Here is a 17,315-nt window from a genome sequence, read left to right as displayed (position 1 = left end):
ACGAAATGCTGGTCAGACTATAATTATACAATTCATTACTTTGACGCAAAGAATGATTTTAAGTGCTTTATGTATTAAGCGATTTCATTCATGCTTTTATTTATCACATAATAAGTATATTTGAATAGCATTTCTTCATTCCAGGGCAATGAATGAAGAAATGTGATTATTAAATTTCTTAACAATTTGTATTTAAAATATTTTATTATTATTACGATTTATAATAGGTAAATTTAAATGATGTAAAGTCTATGACATTGTACGTCGCTAATTGAGTCGGGCACTAAAATGTAGCTTACTAAGTATTAAGATAGCGCATGTTATTTGATGTTATTATGTATTGATGTTAGCGTGTTTAATATGGTTATACTTGTTATCGTACGTAGAAAATAAGAGGTATTATTTTTGAATAATTTCAAGTTCATCAAACCACTAGAGAATCATAATTTTATTTGTAGTAATTGATATAACTGTCACTAGTACTTTAAATTATTTAACGGTTTTTTTTTTGAATCAATATGTAAAAAATATATTCCATTTTCGTATTTTACTAGTAATTAAAATCAATATGTTAAATATCGTATCATATCTCAAATATCGTGTGTTGTCTGTGCTGTGTTTTTATATAAAATTACAAAAAAAAAAGTTCGTATACCCACAGTTAGTGTTGCCATAATTTTAATGCTGTTAATACTCATTTTTGTATATTTAGAATCGATGTCTAGGTGTCCATTATCTGTAGATGATTGTCGTGTGGTTTATCAAATAGAAATAAAGTACAAATGAGTAGATAGGCCTGTGTCAGCCATTACAGGTCCGTCTGGACATTTGATTATAAAATCGTTGTTTTATTTCTATCACAAATTATTCTACGCATCATACATAGGTTTTTTACTACAACTACTAAGTGTTGGTATATAAATGTCAAAATTGTTCTAGAATGTTCTTTGTTCGTAAGAAAAAAGTTTTGATATTATTCGACCACGATGATGTTGCTAGAAGATATATTACTGTTTATAGACTTATTTAATTACGGCAAAAGACCTATAATCACAACTAAATTGCATATACAATATACATGCAATGGTGCTTACCGGAAATTACACCAATTCGAACTGTGGTTGGCTATTTATGTATTAGTACTAGTAAAAAAATTCGGTTCACTTCTAAAGCTGTGCTAGCAAAGCTAACTAATACAAAACTGCCACTGTCTTTGTAGATAGATATACAGTTAAATTCAATGAAATTGGATATATAAATTACATGAATTTCTTTAATAATACTTTTTTTGTATTTGTACTTTTAAGTATTTGTCGATACTAGTGCAAATTAACATTAAATGCCCTTTAAAAAGGTTTTAATAAAAAACCATCTAGTTTTGACAAATCCCTTGACACTGAAACTTCAAAAACAAAGACAAAATGTTAAATTGTTAGCGAAAATTTATAAAATTAATAAATTGTAAACTTGACGAGATGTATCTGTGACATTCATGTTAAAAATGATAAAGCAAAGAGGAACTGAAACTCGACACCGGCCTATGTATGGCGGGAAAAACTGTAAGCTTCAATACACATTGCGTGAGTGCTCCTTGACAAGTTCTCTTAAGATTATTATCATCAGAATAAGATAAGAAGCCTTATACCATTTATGTAGGAATGATATAGTTGCTCTTCCATTTTTGTCTACCTGCCTTGCTATTTTTTTCTCCTCCACCTCTAATTTTAATGTGACTTCCATTCCACATCATATGCCTATACTGTGATAAGAAGCGCCTATTCAGATATTCAGATAGAATAATCCGGGCTCTTACCAATGAAATAATTATTTATTCTCTTTAAAAGTACACTGAAAATACATGTCATGGAATATGTAAGGGATAGGAGAAGGATATATAAAATATAGCTTACACTATGCGACTTCGAAACACTATTCACACAAGAATTCACAATGTCTCGTAAGAAAAACGATAGCATTTATCCAAGAACCCTAAACATCCTACAGCGGTACTGAGCTGAAAATTATATCTGCTTACACTACGCATATAATAGAAACCTAACAGATGTTAAAAACATGCTGTAATTGATATATGATACGTCACTCGGATGAGCTCGAAAAAAATCTTAATTTAAGAAACGCGATAATATAATAATATATTAATTCCAATTCAAGACGGTAATCCTGAACTCTAACTACTTAATCCAACAGTTTAATGTTTCTGCGCTGACGTTAATCAATCTGTCTCAGCCCATTCTATCAAAATAAATATTTCTTAAAGCCTAAGTCACGAAATACGAGTTTATATGTACATTATTATGTACATATAAACTCGTCTGAGGAATACCTCTTCCAAAACCAAATTTGGAATGGATAAAATATTTGATTAAAAATGTATGTTGCTTACAGAATCTATACGAATGCCAGTTAGAATCAATAGCGAAATGGCTGAGCTGCAACGGGGAGGTTTGGGGGATGGGCCCGACAATAGTGTTCGCGAGCGCCGCAGCACTTTTCCTCTACAACGAGCTGCAGGCGACCGTCTTCATAGCTGGCGACCACGCGCACGTCTCGCTGCTAGAGAAGACCCTCGTTGTCAGTGCACAGGAATTATTTTGATTGATCTTTATTCTTCAAACTAATACTTCAACGGGGCGTGTAATTAGGAGGGGTTTGTGTTTACCTATTCATTAGGGTATAACGTAAACGGCAATTCATGCACAAACGTACCAAGATTAGCGTAAGCCCTATATTAGATATACATATATAGACTATTATTATTTATTAAAAATTGACAAAAAATTTTAACCCTCGGCATCGCAAACTTCTGACCTGAACTCGAATTTATTAAGCTGAATAATTAAATATATATATATATATATTGCCCGCCAATTTAAAAAAAAAACTTATAATATAATTTCATGTTAATCTTATTTGCTAATAGTCATCCATGATCGTCGGAATGTTGGCCCTGATGGTCCACCTCTGGGTGTGCTCGATGCGCTTCTTTCAATACTACCTGGACACCCTTATTAAGGACGTAAGTGGTTTTGTGCAAGGTCTGGATTTAACTTATTTTGACTTTGACACATATACGATAAAAAAAAAATTGCATAAATATGACCCTAAAAGATTTTAAAATAACATAAATTATTTATTAATAATGCCGATATGAAACCGACTTTTTTTACTAGAAACAAAGTTATCAAAGAATCGAATACAAAATAATCTTTACTTCAAAGTCAAAGTCAAAAACCTTTATTCAATATAGAAGTGTTTACACTTGCTTATTGATTGTCAAAAATCTACCACCGGTTCGGAATTTAGCACCTCGGACCTGAGAAGAACCGGCGAAAGAAACTCAGCGGGATATATTTTTTTTTAGGCTCATAAAAGGTCTTTTGGATCGTCATGTTACAATATTCAATTAAATATAAAACTATAAGGCGAAGGATACGGCTTCTATTTTGGATAAACGAATTTGTATTTTAATCATATAATTTGTGTTTTTCATATCTATTTTAAGAGAAACTTGGTTTATTTAGATGTTTATTTTAGATTAACTGGATTAACGTATGTTAATCCAGTTAATCCATAGTATATAATCCAGTTTAATACGATGTTCAACACAGAGTCCCAGCATGCTGTTAGAGTTGACGACGGCTGGATTACTGGGTCAAACAGAAATGGTGCCGCTTGGTCCACTAACCAGGTTCTTGAAGCAGCAGCAGCCTCAAATCCATATAACAGTCTGCTGGTTCCTCTCTCTCTGCTACGCGGATTACGTGAGGAAACATTACTGCCAGAGGTTCAATATGCCTTACCTGGAGCAGTGGTTGGTAATATGGAAAACAATGTTTTTATTTACGTTTCAACAGTAGCCAATTGAAGTAGCAAATACCAATATTAAAACAATCATCTAATTATAAGTATACAATTATTTAAGTATTAGTATTACTTAATACAAATTCGTTTACATTGCTTAGAACATAAAATCATATCTGTCATTTATTTATCCGGCATGAAAAGTCTCAAATAATAATTCCGTGCATTTTTTTCATCAATGTAATTTGTTAAAGAATATTATATTATTCCTTAATGACTGCTACTGTAAAATTTAACATAAAACAGGCAAGCCGAATTGCACGAGCGCGCAACTCGCGGCGTCAACAGCACCATCGAGAAGGTGAACAGTATGGTGTACGCAGCGCGCCGCCGCCTGCGCGGATACACACACACCCCGACCAGTGACGCGCACACGTATGTTATACCATATACATACAGCATACTGCTTAAGGATATAGTACACTAGTGTGTGAGAATACAAGAACACATTCGACTCACACACTCTTAAAATCCGATGGGATGGGAGAGAGGCATTAATTGTTAAATGAAATGTAGCAAAACTTTTGGAAGAAGCTATAGTGATAAAGTTGTTAACTAGAGTGAGAGCGTATGCTCGAAGCGGCCGTCGGTGGAGGTCGGCGGGGTCCAGAAGCGAGACTCACGGTGCACGCCCCTCGTCTGTCAGCCCAGTCAAGCCACGGCCGAAGCTATTGAGAAGCTCAGAACGTATATTGCGGTAAATAAAAATTCAAATAAATACTTGTGGCTTTGGGTAGACCTATCTGGGTAAGTACCACCTACTCATCTCGTCATACCTCAAGAAAGTATTATTAGTAATAATAATAACACTTAGTTTATCTATTATTATTGTTATGTTCGAATTTTAAGAGTGTGTGAGCTAGTATAGCCGATATAGGGCATTAACGAGTTCAGCGTGCTTACTATTTCAGAGACTACTGGTGAGTCTATGGGGGCAGGTGACCATTTACCATGAAGATAGTCAATTATCTCATATATTGTGCTGCGAATATAGAATTGCTTTATTTAATATTTGGATTTTTTCGTAAAGGCTTATTCCATGTTCGATTGATAAACGAACAATTTGCAAAATTCAGTCAAGAATTGTTCAAAAAAGAAAAGAATGACACTTGAACGGAAATATCTTTTCATCCATTCATACACATTACAGAAGTACGAAATTGTAAGTAGATGTACCTCTCGCTGCATGCCAACATAAAGGTAAAAATAAATATATATAAAGCGTAACCTAAGAAAGTAAAGACTCAATTGAAGAGAAATAAAGAACTTATACTCGTAGTGCATAGTATAGGAAAGTTATTAGCAAATCGAATGGAAAATGTCAATCTAATATTTGTTTATCTTAACTCCTTCGGCTGGAATTGGCTATGTATGCCGTAGGGAAATGATGAAATTACGCAAGATGTCGAATATTGTATAACGTCTTATTACTGAAAACAACTAGTGATACTTAATACTACCATATTTTCTGTGATAGGTTCTCTCTCTCTCTGTACCGTTCTATGTGTATCCTAGACGAGGCTGGGAAGCCTTTTGAGCGAATTGTCGCCTCTCGTCAGTGTGGACATTTGTCGTGTGTCGGCCCCAACATAGCTGAATGCCAGTTCGGCTTCCGGCAGAGCCCTTCGACCATTGACGCGATCTTGCGCATCCGGTCTGTGTCGAGTGTGTGAGGGTGGCGATAGAATTCATCTTAACATAAATAAACCAAATCATACATATTGAAGAAACTACTTACTCAGTAAAGCTTACAAATCCAGATAAAACTTTACAAATACTTTTGACAAATTGCAAGACGCGCCAATATCGACCTTACTGTCCGAGCCCAAATTTTTTTTTTATTAATGCCAATTAAATAGATAAAGGAATCTCCTAAAAATATAATAAATATATTTACAAAAACAACAATCGTAACTTGTTTTATGTCAATCTAGAAACGTAACAGACATTTTATCACGTAACTGTTATGAATATCTAGTGATTCTAAGATCAAAAGGAAACTTAGCACATAGAGATCGTTGTTAAAGCTCTCTTTTTCTTTAACCTAAATTTGTCACTTGACGCGCAACGTTGTATAAGCTACTCGTATAGCATTCTGAAAGATATTTTCCAACTTACCTGACCTACATACACTTAGCTTGTGTTTTATTTAGTCGTTTATACTTTCGCTTCTTTGAATCATACTTACTCCAGAATTGTGTTACAATTATATGCCTGATTAGCTGAATTGTATAAATATGCAAAAATAAGGTAGTGAATTCTGATGTAATGGTTGCTTTTAATACTGTACCGAAATTCGGAGCTAGTTTACTGATGTGTCTGTTATAATTTTTCCAACTACTCACAACAAAAATTTATGCACAAATAATATGCTTAGGTATAATAATTAACTTTGAAGAAGTCAGGAAACTACGGCAATAAAGACGCGTTTAAAAACTTGTACTTTACCTTATCTAGACTTTTTTTAAATCATATAATAATCCAATAAAAAATGTCAAAATGTTTGTTCCTGTTATGAAGTAGACTTTAAGTCTGCCACGTCACATCAAAGCAAGTCGGTGCATTAGCATTAGCAGCCTGTAAATTTCCCACTGCTGGGCTAAAGGCCTCCTCTCCCTTGATGAGAAGGTTTGGAGCATATTCCACCACGCTGCTCCAATGCGGGTTGGTGGAATAAACATGTGGCAGAATTTCGTTGAAATTAGACACATGCAGGTTTCCTCACGATGTTTTCCTTCACCGCCGAGCACGAGATGAATTATAAACACAAATTAAGCACATGAAAATTCAGTGGTGCCTGCCTGGGTTTGAACCCGAAATCATCGGTTAAGATGCACGCGTTCTAACCACTGGGCCATCTCGGCTCAAGTCGGTGGATATAACATAATTGTGGCAGATGTTGTTTTACACATTACTAATGCTGTTTCCCTTCACAGCAATAAAACGAGATTATTTATAAACAAGTATGCACGTGTTCTCGTCGCTGTGCCGTAAAAATTTAATTTCGGAGTCTTCGATTAAGATCTACTTGTTCTATCCACTGAGCCGTTACAGGTCATTTTAAATACTACATTTAATCTAGACAGTTGTTGAATCAGTAATAACGTTCCATCAATAACTTCAAAGATGAGAAGTATTTCTCGTTTCGTAGGATATTTATCATTCTACTCGAATTAAGCGTTATTCAGCGGATAGTTTAGTTTAGTCTACATAAAACTAACGCAGGAACCATCGTCCCAATTTTATTTGAAAAAATGTGTACCCAATTATTACAAGTTTCAATTTTAAAGGGGATTTCTTTCTATATTATTGTCGTGCATTTTTTAAGACTACATTTTTATTATAACAATTTAAATAATATAATCTATCATTTCTATTTTTACTGGTTCGCTGGACTACGAGCTTGTCGTCTTCTTGGAAGATGTGGCCCACACTGACTTATAATCTTTTTTTTTTCATTTTAAAATAATATATAAATAATTGTTGTGTTGTGAATTGTTGTGTTTAGGTTTGGTAGGTGAGAGTCAGTGTAGCTACAGGCACAAGGAACATAACATCTTAGTTCCCAAGTTTAATGGCGCATTGGCGATGTAGGGAATGATTATTATTTCTGACAGCGTCAATCTTTATGGGCGGTGGTGACCACCTACCATCAGGTGGCTCATTTGAACGTCCGTCTGCCTGTATCATAAAAAAGACAATCTTATAATTTTTTACTAATATGTAATATTCCTAATAGATACTTATTTTGTTCAGGAAACACGATGTTGCTGCAGCAGTGCGTCGGACGCCCGCGAATGTGTTTCTTGCACTTCAATCCGTTCAAAAAGTACAGTCTGAATTATCTATTGGATTTTATGAAAGCAGCTAGTTTTGTAAAAGCTAATAAATGTTTTTTAAATACTTTTCTATGTTTATTTATGTACTTAATAAAACTACTATGTATCAAATATAAGAGTGATCGTTCGTAACTTAAAATCAATTGAGAGTTGCATATATGTGTGTATGTACATCGTTGACCTTGCTCGATCAGGCGTTACTGATAAACTGCGCGGTAACCGCACACCCCTGCGCTCTGTATTTGCGAGGAAGTTTCCATTCCAGGAAGGCCCATTCGGCACAGCTTCTCGTCCCCGAAGAATCATACTAAAATAAACGACAGAGGGATCGCACTACGATTTACTCATATCGGTTACTTAAAAAATATCTAAAAATGTCTTCTGCAAAAATAAGCCAAATGTTTCTTAGTGTTACGTAAAATTCCAATATGAATTAAAAGAACAGCTTCTTTGCATGTTTAATTCTATTGCTGCTAATTCTTTTCGTTTTTTTTTTTTTGATAAGAAAAATTCTATACATGGTGTTGGTGTGTAGATAAGTCTACTGAAGCGATTTCACAACTATCCACACAACAATAGGCTAATAACAACAAATGTAGATTTTTGCATATATTCAATAATTAAAATCAAAATATACTTTATTCAAGTAGGCTTTTACAAGCACTTTTGAATCTTCATTTAACAAACTATATTCAGTGAATCTGCCACCGGTTCAGAATATAGATTCTACCGAGAAGAACCGACAATAAACTCAGTAGTTACTCTTTACAACATTTAAAATACAAAGTTATGTTAGTTAAATACAATTATATATGTACGTAATATATCCTGCCTGGAAGTCAACAAGCAAGTCTCCACGCTTTTTTATCATCTATATAATATTGTATCGAATAATATTCCTTCTTTACCAATGTATTTGTTACAAATGATTTGATGAACAGACGTGAATAATCACGTATCATTAATTACATTATTAAAAAACTATATATACCAACATCATTTAGAGCTATTCTGCAAACTATAAAGGTACGAGAGTACAATTATTGAATATCAAAAAAGTTTCATACGAGCGTATCATCGTAAGTCAGTCTTCAATATTTCACAAGTGAGATAAGGTTTTAGTGGGGCTTTGCATATAGGTACCATCAGATGGCTGAAATACTCGACCGCCTACCTACAACCTACTTATTGATATAACTAACTTCGTCTGACGTTTTAGAATCGTGAACTTTGAAAATTAATATTTAAAACACAAAACCGATTTAGTTTTACCGCCGCTTCAACGTCACATAAATATTAGCCCGATCCAAGATTCGAACCCGGAACCTCTCATCTAACCTACATATACAATAACCAAGGATCTATCGAGAAACAAGCTAGCTGCTGGGCGAAGTATTAATCTTCATAGTCTAAAAGAGAAAAAAAATTAGTACTTAGAAAGTTCTATCATAGGGCTTATTCCATAACGCCGCTCTAATGCGTTTCGAATCCATATGTTCTATCCACTCAACCAGTTCAGAGTAAAAAAAACTAAAACATAAATAAAAAAAAAGTTCATGCAATAGAGTTTCAATCAATACATCATGACAGACTCCAACGAAGTGAGGCACAGGGTATTGTTTTTCAAACGACATTTGACAGCGTCAATCACACAGCAATGATGGTCACATAGTCTAATAATTTATTTTTTTCGATAAAAATGATTACAAATTGATGATATATGTCTCGTTTTAAACCAGCTCTGTGATGTTGTATTCGAAAGTATTGAGTTATGTGAGATCAGGAAGTACAGAGGTATCATACATTCATTAGTATATTGTAAAAAATTCTGAAGTTATTACAAAATATTTACTTAAATAGTTACGCTTTGAATTACATTGATAATTCAATAATGATGCGACTTCATTGATATATCTTTATCTAAATTAAATATAGCAAAAGAAAACAACCACGACAGCCAAATATTTACGCTGATTGTTACGGACATGGAAAACTTTCTATTTCCTTACACTCATAATCCAATTACGATACGGAGAGAGATCAGGCACGACGTGCCAAATATCACTAGGATGCTCACTAAGGTTGAGATAAGTCATGATTAAAAAAAAATAAGCAATTCGTCTATTTATCCAGAGATCTAAATTATATTTTAATAATAAATAAATAACGAATTAATAACTTGTATTATAACTAAGTTTCAAACTTAGGACTAATATGAGCTTTATTTCCAACCCATTACATATAGATTTGAAATCCTAATTTTTAACAATTTTATTTCAGCTATTCGATTGGTCAAAATGTGGTGAAAGTTATCTGTCAACGGTTCCGACAATCTTGTGGGCATTAGGATCAGCTGCACTTGCTCATCGTTTGATATCAGCGATGTTCAGAAGATTCATGTTCAGACGTATACCATTATGGGAGATAGTTTTACAGGTATTAGCAATAAATAAGTATGCAGTCGTATGAAGATGTATAGGAGATGAGATCCAATAATTGAAGTTTATATTTTTTATCTGTTTCAGAATCTATTATTCATTTGGATGGTTATATACAGTCTCCATTTTTGGTTTGTGGTCACAAACATCACGAAATTTTTAGTCCGATATTGTTATGAAACGGTAAATTTATAACAAATCTCGTAATAGCAAAGAATATATTTGTTTTTTTATAAAGTACTGCTGACGTAAAACGTAGTCTCAAAAATATTATAAATATAAAAAAAGATGATTTTTAAGTGATTATATTTTATTAATCATTCGGTTAATAAAGCGCAATGCAAATTTTAACATCCTGCAATTACAGAATATTTAATAACACAACGTTAACTGTTACAAATATTTAAATATTTTGGAATTTTCCCATTTGATTCAATATTGGAGGAAGAACAAGAACGTTAAAGTATTTTCGATATAAAAAAGCTCATTTTCAAACAATTACAACATCGTCTAAAATGGAATAACAAATTTGTACTGAGAATTATTAGTTTAAACATTCCGGTAATTTACAGAACGACGGCTCAGTACCAATTAATGAAGTCGAAAGCTGTCAGATGATGCAGCAATGGATGATTTGGATGTGTTCGACGGTGCCGCTTGTATTTTACGTGTACACTCGACCTAAGTCAGTGGCGCCACCGCTTATGATATGGTGATTATGAAATACTATATAATAATAAATGCACTGAGTAATTGAATGAACAATACAAAAAAAATCCGCTTCGGCCTTCGTTTAAATAGAACATTTACTTGCTATTAAGCTTGTGTTTAATATATTTAGTGCATAGATTCATATTGAATAGTACTGTAGTACCCTATAAAAAAACAACAGAACAAAACAAACAAAAACAGAATCAAGCTAATTTACTTCACTGATATAATAAAGAAATATTGCGATCTCTTTCGTAATCTACATATTAAAACTTTTTTGTTCCAGGATAACAACAAATCCATGGCATCGTCGAGAGATGGGCGCATACGGTTACTATCTCAATCGTCCGTTTTCGTATCTAAACCCGCCGAGCAACGAGTCACTCTGTCAACGAGCTCTCTCGCTCAGAAGAGCCTTCAGCGACTCTAGAACTGTAATCAAAGAACCGCCAAGAAAAAGACGGAATTCGAAATCTGTTTAAATTTTTTGTTAACTAATAAAGTGTACTTATAAACAAGACTATAATTTATTTTTATCATAATAAATCTGTGTCTGATTAATATACGTAAAAACTATTAATTAATCATGAAGGCGACTATTAAAAAGTATTTATAAATTCAATGAGCGCAATTATAGAATGAGCAAGTCAGGACATGCAATACTAAAATTAGATCGAACTTTAAAAAAAAATACTTTTCGAACATGCTTCCTTTGGTATTCTGAATTCAAATTTTTCAATAAGGCAATGCATTGAACGTCATTTAATTATTTCCAAAATCCGCTAACAGATGTCACTGATCCGATAATTAAATCGCGATGTCAAGATTCCCGGACGCGGGTATATAAGGCAATGCGAGGTAAAATCGAGCATACTAACCTTGCGTAGGGTGTACCGTGATCAAGAAGGCGGATGCCCCGGGCTGGCGCCAGCCATTGCACTGCGGCTGGAATAAGCTGGTCTGTGACTATTCCACACTGGAATACGTCGTACGTGTAATTTTTGGTAGTTGGACTTGCGTTCTGCGCAGTCCACCCATAAATAATATAACTATATCGCTAACGGATCAATGACCTCAATTGAATCAAAAGATCTTAATAAGTTGTGCGAGATCATTTAACTTCCTCTTTTCCCGCTTTATACTTGCATCTTTTTCTCGAGTTTCTACTACATATCGTAACTAAATTCACCTGGTAACCCGTTATAAAAAAAACTCATGCACATACTTATTTCAATATAGCAATTAAATAAGCAAACATGCAAGTGCTAATTTTGAAGTAAGGTTGTTAGTTTTATGGAAAATAAAAGCAAATTATACCTCATATTTTCCAAATGGTGAATTTCTTTTTTTTTAATAGACTAGCTAACTAGGCTCTAGCTTACATTTCGAAGTCTACTTTTTTTTTTAATAATACTTTTAGATTTGGTTAATCAAAATTACACGGCTGAAACTATATTTAAACCCGATTTTGTTTGATAAAGAATTAGAAAGCATTTTAGCGTTACATTAAAATAGAAATGCAGACTTTTTATTGCATATACGAATCTATATATTTCATAAAATATATAAAATTATATTATTAGTTTAACCTACATTTGTTTGCAACATCATTTATTATGATAAAATTTTCAAGTTTACTTTTATTAATCTTTATTTTCGAATCAAGTTATTTCACCCAAACTCTAGTAAATGAGATAGCATTTTTACTGGTATTTTCTTTTTCCTAAAATAATTATTACATAATAATTGTTTATTTGTTCACTACTAAGATATTATTGTCTTCATAGTCACCTAGAAATTTACCTAATCATGTTCGCAATTTCATAATTTTACCTTAATAATCAAGAATTTTGTTTTAAGTACATGAGCAATACCTACTCAAAATGTACTATTTGTATTTTCCTTACCACTTAAGTGCATAGCACATATAAGATGTAGAGACGACATTAGCAAATATTGCAGGATCGAACCTGCTACTTTCACAGCGCTACACTGTTGAACTTTTTATGTATTCTTAAATTATATTTTAGTTTCTAGTACAAAATAAAAAATCAATTAATAAATTAAACAGAACATTATATATATTTTATTACATAAGACTTTTACACCCACGCATCATTAATATCGTACTAACCAAACTCCTCAACTAATAACGCGACCACGTGTTGCTCGCACTGTGTAAAGAAAAAACAAAACATCAGACACACTTTATTTACACATTTACAACTGTTTAGAAACAACATTTGTCAGTATAAAAAGTCTTTGTATTAGAAAATTCTTCTCGATACTAACAAAGTGCTATGTGTCGTCTGCTGCAGGCGTCTTCTTCAGGTTCTTCAACTGAAAACTTTTGAGGGGGTCGCTTTGACGTGCCTGTGAACAAGTAAAAAAGTCTTTACCTAGTGTAGTCAGATACAACTGAACAAATAATACTGACTGATTTGACAAATATCACAATCTCAATATTGAAAGTAATTAATATTTATCCTAATTTTATGGTCCTTCGAACCGGATTACATAATATGGAATCCGACCACTTAGTTAACTGTTTAATTATTTAATAACTGCATGCAAATTGATAACATGATCTGTGTGAAAAAAATGGCTTGTCATAGCCTGACTCTGATTTTTATTATGGGAGGTTAAATAGACACCATATACAATACAACAATAATATATGTACAATACAATTGGTAAAAGATGAGAGTCACAATCTTTTGCAATCTAACGTTCATTGGTATTAAATATTTATTTATTTAATTTAATTATCTGCTGTTATATTCTGATAATACATTATAAAATATACGAATAACCAACCTGATATTTATGCCTCTTTGCACTCCCAAAGTTACCAGCTTGTTTTTTCTTCTTAGGCGCCGGCGCTGCTGCGTCCACATCGGCCTCCGTGTCCTCGTTCCTCAGAGCGGCCGGCAGCAAGTACTCCGGCACGTGGGCCAGCTGCGGCTGCAGGCGCACCGTATGCAACGCCTTGTCTCGCTTCAGAGCCGCGTGGTCCGTCGGGTTCTCTTCAAAGTAGCCCTGCAATAAAGAAAAGGTTCAAAAATGTCCTCGGAATAGAAAAATATTTCAGATGGACTCATCAAGTCAGAGAGAAGATTAGTCGTTCATCAAAGTGATATGTATGGATGTGTCATCATGTGAACGTTACCGCAGCTGCGCGAAAGAAATACAACTTATTCAGTACCTGCAGTTGTCGGCAGGCCAGCAGTTCTCGACGCAGCTCAGCGAGCCGGGCCTCGCGTACGGCCACGCGGGTGACGGCGCGCCACGCGTCGCGGGAGCGGTAACGGAACCCTTCCACGGACTCCAGAGCAAACTCATATTTCCTGCATGACACGAGAGAGCTTAAGTGATAATAATTTTCAAATTACTAAATACATATATCGTAAGGACTTTTTTGTTTTAAAAATAACTCTCATTAAAGAACAACATAATATTCGTGATGAGTTACCAAGACTTATAAGGATGAGATTTAATCATGAATTTTAAAATAATTATGTTAATATGTACAAAACAATATGGTTGATTACCAAACATTAACTTGATAAGAAACTACATAATTTTATTTTTAATTAAGTGTTAGCTATGTAATGTTAACTTACTGTAATACTTGCTGCCCATTAAAGCCTTTTGATAAATGGTCCTCGACCGCATCCATAAGTGGCTTCTCTCTTATAGCTACGAAGGACAAAACTGATCCCTAAAAAAATGTTTTATAAGTAATAAAAAAACAGTTGATCTGTTTATTGTGATAGTTTATATTGATTTTTATACATATCATAAACTGTTTTAAAATAGTTTTATTCAGAAGAAAAGATCAAACAAGTAAGCATGTAGGTCAACTGGGGGTAAGTGGTAACTGGCTAAAAATCTATACCACATCCAAACAACCCCACCACAGAGTACCCTTATCTAATAATGAAATAAAATATTCACATACATATTTAACTTTAAATAAATATTGAAAATGTACTCTTGTTGTGCTAATAAAATTTCAACCTATTTTGAGATTATAATTTAAAGCATTTGCATGTAATCATAATAAATACAATACCTTCTTTAAGAAATATAAAAGGATTTGGTAATAAGTATGAAGCTGGTCAAGTTATTATCAAACAAACCTGGTTGTTTCCCCTAGCAGTACGCCCCGCTCGATGAACATATGAAGTGACATCCAGAGGAAAGTCGAAGTTGATAACATTGGATACATGCTGGAAATCAATGCCACGTGACACACCTGATTCTTTGTCTTTTTTACGTTTTGATTTTTGCTGAAATAGGTCATACATTTTAGTTTTCTTTTACTGATAGTAATGAGATAGATTGAAAGAGATGGTTTTGAAGTATGAAAAAAATTAAATCAATATTGAAAATACATACCCTTCTCTTCTTTCCAAAATCTTCATCACCAAGCAATCCACCATCTGGTTTTTCTAAAGCTTTCTCATCCGATGCTACAATTATTTCATAGCGTCCTCTATTGAATTGATCTACCGACAGACATCTGATCGCAGCTGGTAACTCTGAATTTAAGACGCATGAACTGATTTTGAACTGTTCCAAGTAAAGTTTCAATCTAAAATATAAAATAAACTGTTCCTTAATCTGTTATTAATGACAATATATGAAGTTACTGTTTGTTTTGTTATGTCTTTTATATATTTAGTGGATTACTTACTTATAGCATCTATCTACTGTTCTGACAAAGATTATACTTTTTCCCCTAATTAAATTTAGTTTTAGAAGTGCGTATAGTATAGCTGCTTTGTCGTCCTCTTCCGCAAACAGATGGTAATGCTGCAATTGTGAAGACGGAGCTAACTCTGGCTCCTCAAGTTTCAAAGTTACTGGATTTCTAAGAACTATTTTTTTTAAACTTAGTACATCATCCGACAGAGTTGCTGAAGCCAGAACTGCCTGATAGATTTTTGGCAAATGTCTGTAATAAAAATCAAAAATTGAATATTTTATCCAATTGTGAAAAAATTTACTTGGTGATAGGTTTTTGTGCAAGACTGTCTGGTTAAGTACCAGCCACTTATCAGATATTCTACCGCCAAATAGCACCCAAAGTTAATATTTCATATAATGGCTACATCTAAGAATAAAATAATAATAATCACCCTAAAAGTTCTTTAATTTCAGCTTCATATCCAAACGAAAATACCAAGTCAGCCTCATCAACAACAAGAACAGACAAATCTTCCTTTAATCTCATACTATTGGCTTTCAAGTGTGATAATGCCCTCGACGGTGTCGCTACAACAATATCTGGCTTATCTGCTAGCAAAGACTTTTGTATTTGCATATCTCCATTTTGTGATATATCTATGCAACGAACTTCTCTTGAACATTTTAGTGTTAAGTCATTTATTACTGATGTAATCTGAAATAATTGAAATTTATATATTTATAAAAAGGAAAACTTCTCAGGTACTTGAGCTTTTTGTCGAAAAGCACAAGAACCTAGATCAAGTTCTTGTATAATAAAAAAAGTATTTCATATGCTTTTTCCTTTTTTTAGTTTCAGTTAATATAATAAGTTATTGTCACTAAATAATAATCATTTACAACTAACCTTAAAATTATGCTTTTATATATAATTGTAATTACCTGACCACATAACTCTTTACTCGGAGACAATATGAGGGCTTTGATACATTGATGTGTACTTGTATTTTTAAGATTCAATATCTTTTGTATGACTGGTATTGTGAATGCTGCTGTCTTCCCTGATCCTGTCCTTGCGCGCATGAGTACATCTTTGCCTTCCAAAAGAAGAGGTATAGCAGTCTCTTGTATTAGGGTTGGATTTGGCCATCCAAGTTGGGATATTGCCTAAAATAAGCTATACAAAATGTACTCTACATTTCAATTTGTTAATATCGTACGGTTAATATCACTAGCTTCAATAAATGTGGAAAGTTAGCAAGCAATTATCAATTTTAAACTTTTTAAGCCGAACTTTATCTATTAGTGTATAATTATTTATTCTTTTAAATATATTTGATATATATGTAATAAGAAACGCACCTTTAATATTCGATCATCCAATTCCATTTCGTGAAACATAACCTTTTTCTCTTCACCCATGATGTTTTCCTTGTAAGCTCTATTCAGTATTATAATATTAGCTAATGTATGCCTTATTTATAATGTACTATAATCAAAGACGTGAATGATTTTACAGAAATTAAAAAACCACGTTGAATTTTCAAATTGACAATAACAAGTAGTTAAAAATAAAAAGTACACATGCGCGAAACGCACTGTGTTCTGCGCATCAAAATAAAATTACAGATTATAAAAATCATGCAGAATGCAGTAGAGTACAGTCAACTAAAAGATCAAACTAACTTTTTTTAATATGGCATTTATATTTCAATTAAATATTGTGATCGTCAGAAAAAAAATGATAGTAATT

At 33.2% G+C, this 17,315-nt stretch overlaps 3 protein-coding genes and 1 non-coding gene across 6 annotated transcripts; 3 read left to right on the top strand and 1 right to left on the bottom strand.

Annotated features, from left to right (window-relative positions):
- The first annotated feature begins 1,423 nt into the window (after positions 1 to 1,423).
- On the top strand, positions 1,424 to 7,752 carry LOC125068318. Its single transcript, XM_047677423.1, has 7 exons — positions 1,424 to 1,580; positions 2,407 to 2,592; positions 2,942 to 3,037; positions 3,630 to 3,832; positions 4,129 to 4,257; positions 4,444 to 4,579; positions 7,639 to 7,752. Exons 1-7 carry the CDS (start codon positions 1,545 to 1,547, stop codon positions 7,720 to 7,722), a joined length of 870 nt encoding a protein of 289 aa, XP_047533379.1. The 5' UTR covers positions 1,424 to 1,544; the 3' UTR covers positions 7,723 to 7,752.
- A 1,625-nt stretch (positions 7,753 to 9,377) lies between these two features.
- LOC125068008 lies at positions 9,378 to 11,520 on the top strand. Its single transcript, XM_047676947.1, has 5 exons — positions 9,378 to 9,515; positions 10,002 to 10,157; positions 10,247 to 10,342; positions 10,732 to 10,871; positions 11,157 to 11,520. The coding sequence occupies exons 1-5, from the start codon at positions 9,468 to 9,470 to the stop codon at positions 11,350 to 11,352; spliced, it is 636 nt and encodes a 211-aa protein (XP_047532903.1). The 5' UTR covers positions 9,378 to 9,467; the 3' UTR covers positions 11,353 to 11,520.
- Positions 11,521 to 11,740: 220 nt separating this feature from the next.
- Positions 11,741 to 11,904, top strand: LOC125068553. Its single transcript, XR_007119781.1, has one exon. It is a non-coding gene; the product is annotated as a U1 spliceosomal RNA (small nuclear RNA).
- Positions 11,778 to 17,166, bottom strand: LOC125068006 (probable ATP-dependent RNA helicase DDX56). 3 transcript variants are annotated; one of them, XM_047676945.1, is made up of 12 exons: positions 16,925 to 17,166; positions 16,505 to 16,729; positions 16,015 to 16,277; positions 15,570 to 15,830; positions 15,272 to 15,467; positions 15,013 to 15,162; positions 14,494 to 14,591; positions 14,076 to 14,217; positions 13,688 to 13,909; positions 13,163 to 13,243; positions 13,005 to 13,044; positions 11,778 to 11,815 (listed from the first exon to the last, which is right to left on the bottom strand). In XM_047676945.1, the coding sequence occupies exons 1-10, from the start codon at positions 16,982 to 16,984 to the stop codon at positions 13,169 to 13,171; spliced, it is 1,692 nt and encodes a 563-aa protein (XP_047532901.1). In that variant the 5' UTR covers positions 16,985 to 17,166; the 3' UTR covers positions 11,778 to 11,815; positions 13,005 to 13,044; positions 13,163 to 13,168. The 3 variants fall into 3 exon arrangements, with proteins under 3 accessions (XP_047532901.1, XP_047532898.1, XP_047532902.1); XM_047676942.1 differs by lacking the exon at positions 11,778 to 11,815 and having other exon boundaries at positions 12,934 to 13,044; XM_047676946.1 differs by lacking the exon at positions 11,778 to 11,815 and having other exon boundaries at positions 12,934 to 13,044; positions 16,505 to 16,739; positions 16,925 to 16,987.
- Between the last annotated feature and the right edge of the window lie 149 nt (positions 17,167 to 17,315).

Source organism: Vanessa atalanta, chromosome 13 (genome assembly GCF_905147765.1).
Source record: "Vanessa atalanta chromosome 13, ilVanAtal1.2, whole genome shotgun sequence".
Taxonomy (NCBI): Eukaryota; Metazoa; Arthropoda; class Insecta; order Lepidoptera; family Nymphalidae; genus Vanessa; species Vanessa atalanta.
Note: the sequence above shows the minus strand (reverse complement) of the source record. Positions and strands in the feature narration are given on the sequence as shown.

Coding starts and splice junctions, on each gene's coding strand:
- LOC125068008 (XM_047676947.1), top strand. CDS start 9,468: ATGTTGTATTCGAAAGTATTGAGTTATGTGAGATCAGGAAGTACAGAG. Junction 10,158..10,246: donor TATGGGAGATAGTTTTACAG/GTATTAGCAATA, acceptor TATCTGTTTCAG/AATCTATTATTCATTTGGAT. Junction 10,343..10,731: donor TCCGATATTGTTATGAAACG/GTAAATTTATAA, acceptor GGTAATTTACAG/AACGACGGCTCAGTACCAAT.
- LOC125068318 (XM_047677423.1), top strand. CDS start 1,545: ATGGCGGGAAAAACTGTAAGCTTCAATACACATTGC. Junction 4,258..4,443: donor CCGACCAGTGACGCGCACAC/GTATGTTATACC, acceptor TGTTAACTAGAG/TGAGAGCGTATGCTCGAAGC. Junction 4,580..7,638: donor AGCTCAGAACGTATATTGCG/GTAAATAAAAAT, acceptor TATTTTGTTCAG/GAAACACGATGTTGCTGCAG.
- LOC125068006 (XM_047676945.1), bottom strand. CDS start 16,984: ATGGGTGAAGAGAAAAAGGTTATGTTTCACGAAATGGAATTGGATGAT. Junction 15,468..15,569: donor ACAGTAGATAGATGCTATAA/GTAAGTAATCCA, acceptor TTTATATTTTAG/ATTGAAACTTTACTTGGAAC. Junction 14,218..14,493: donor AATGGGCAGCAAGTATTACA/GTAAGTTAACAT, acceptor CGTGTCATGCAG/GAAATATGAGTTTGCTCTGG.